The 2,015-nt window shown below is 67.1% G+C and overlaps 1 protein-coding gene across 1 annotated transcript; it reads right to left on the bottom strand.

Moving 5' to 3' along the window:
* Nucleotides 1-351: 351 nt before the first annotated feature.
* LOC306815982 (serine/threonine-protein kinase pim-1-like) lies at nucleotides 352-1,744 on the bottom strand (the record flags this gene model as incomplete). The annotated part of the gene is made up of 4 exons (XM_079332487.1): nucleotides 352-359; nucleotides 676-1,042; nucleotides 1,247-1,297; nucleotides 1,421-1,744. Coding segments are annotated over 4 exons (750 nt in total), but the record flags the coding sequence as incomplete, so codon positions are not given.
* Nucleotides 1,745-2,015: the final 271 nt, after the last annotated feature.

Below are 2,015 nucleotides of genomic sequence, written 5' to 3' on the forward strand. Positions count from 1 at the left end.
TTGCTGCCTCGCCATGGTAGCATTTAAGCTGGGTCCATTCCGGGGGGCTGTAGGATGGTGTTCCTATGGAATACAGATGGAGCTCATCAGGGGAATGCTGCTGCTCCCAGAGCCTGGCCCCAGCATTCCTGGGCATGATGGGGCTGCAGCAGTGGCACAGGGGGTGACCTGCTGCCTCCTTGTCAGCACCTGGCTCTTGTGTACAAATCTGGGGTTGGAAAAGAAGCCACTGGTATTGGGAGAGGGCAGTAGAAGCCCTGGGAAGGCCCAGCTAGGACACACAGAAGAAAAACCCACCCAGTGGTGGGAAAAACCCACTCTCCTCCCTGCTTGCATTGCCCCCAGAAAACACTAATAAGCTAAGGCAAACAAGGGCAGCAAAGCAGTCCAAGCCCTTCCTCGCCTGCACACCAAACTGAGCAGTGCCCAGGTCTGACCCCCCTCTCTGCCACCCCCATGGGGTTTGTGTCAGGCTGGCTGCCCCAGCTCCAGCCACGGCTGAGTGGCTGGTGAATGAGGTTGGCAGAGCTGGCAGCTGGCCCCCCTCTGACCCCCACCCAAGAGCAACTTGGCTGCAGAAGCAATGCCATGGCCTGCAGCAAAGGGGGAAATCCCTGGTGCCACAGCCAGGCTGGGCCATGAGATGCCCAGGAGCATCCCCCAGGCTCGGCTCACCTGCAAACTGCGTGTAGACTGTGTCCTGGAGGAAGGTGCCACAGCCGAAGTCAATCAGTTTGAGCTGCCCGCTGTCCAGGTCGATGATGATGTTGGCCGGTTTGATGTCCCTGTGCAGGACCCCGCAGCTGCTGCAGTGACGCACGGCCTCCAGCACCTGGCGAAACAGCCCCCGCGCCTCCTCCTCCGGCAGGAATCTCCGAGCCGCGATGAAATCACGGAGGTCCTGACATCGCTCTGGACGCTCCATCACCAGCAAGAAGCAGCTGGGCAGCTCAAACCACTCCAGCAGCTGAATGACTCCAGGGAACCCAGTGGACACCTTGTCCAGGAGCACAATCTCCAGGGGCGCACGGGCGCCGTCGGGCTGTGCGAGGAGCACGATGCCGTCAGCGGGGCTGAGGCCGTGCCAGGGCTCTGGGGCTCCTCAGCCAGCCCGGGATGCTCTGCACCCCCCGCTCACCCCACGCCCGCTCTCCCTGCAGGGCTCCCGGCGGCTCCCACCCTGCCGAGCCCCGGCTCCTCGCCGCCCGGCACGCCCCGGCTTCTGCCGCTGGCCCCATTCACTCACCAGCTCGCCCCAGTGCTGGATGCGATTCCTGGGCACGCGCTTGATGGCGACCTACGAGCCAAGGGGCAGCAGCGGGCTGAGCTCGCTGCCCAGCACGCCGCGCTCCAGCCTCCCCTTCCTCGTCTTCTTCTTCCTCCTCCTCCTCCTCCCTCCTCCTCCGCCCCTGCCTCTCACCGGGGCGCCGTCCGCGAGCCGGGTGCCCGAGAAGACGCTGCCAAAGCCGCCGCTCCCCAGCAGCGAACCCATCCGGTACCGCTCCTGCAACGCCTCCTGCGCCTTCCCTGCGGGCGACACGCGGCTGTCAGCGCTCGGCCCGGGGCCAGACACGGCCCCCGACCGTTCCCCGAGCGCCCTGGGCCGGGCATCCCCACCCACCCCGGGCCCCGGCGGAGCTCGGGCCGGGGGAGCCTCGGCGGGGATGGCGGGAGTGGCCGCGCCGCGTGTGCCCTCCGTGGGTCCCGGGAGGAGCCGGAGACGGGGCCGGGGCCGGGGCCGGGGCTGGGACTGGGGCTGGGACTGGGACTGGGACTGGGACTGGGACTGGGACTGGGACTGGGGCTGGGGCTGGAGCTGGAGCTGGGACTGGGACTGGGACTGGGGCTCGGGCTGGAGCCGGGGCTGGGGCTGGGACTGGGACTGGGGCTGGAGCTGGAGCTGGAACTGGAACTGGAACTGAAGCTGGAGCTGGAGCTGGAGCTGGAGCTGGAGCCGGAGCCGCGACTGGGGCCGGGACAAGCGGAGCCAAAGAAAAGCGATGCCTCCCCAGCCC

This window comes from Erithacus rubecula (assembly GCF_903797595.1).
Source record: "Erithacus rubecula genome assembly, contig: scaffold_320_arrow_ctg1, whole genome shotgun sequence".
In the NCBI taxonomy this organism is placed as follows: Eukaryota; Metazoa; Chordata; class Aves; order Passeriformes; family Muscicapidae; genus Erithacus; species Erithacus rubecula.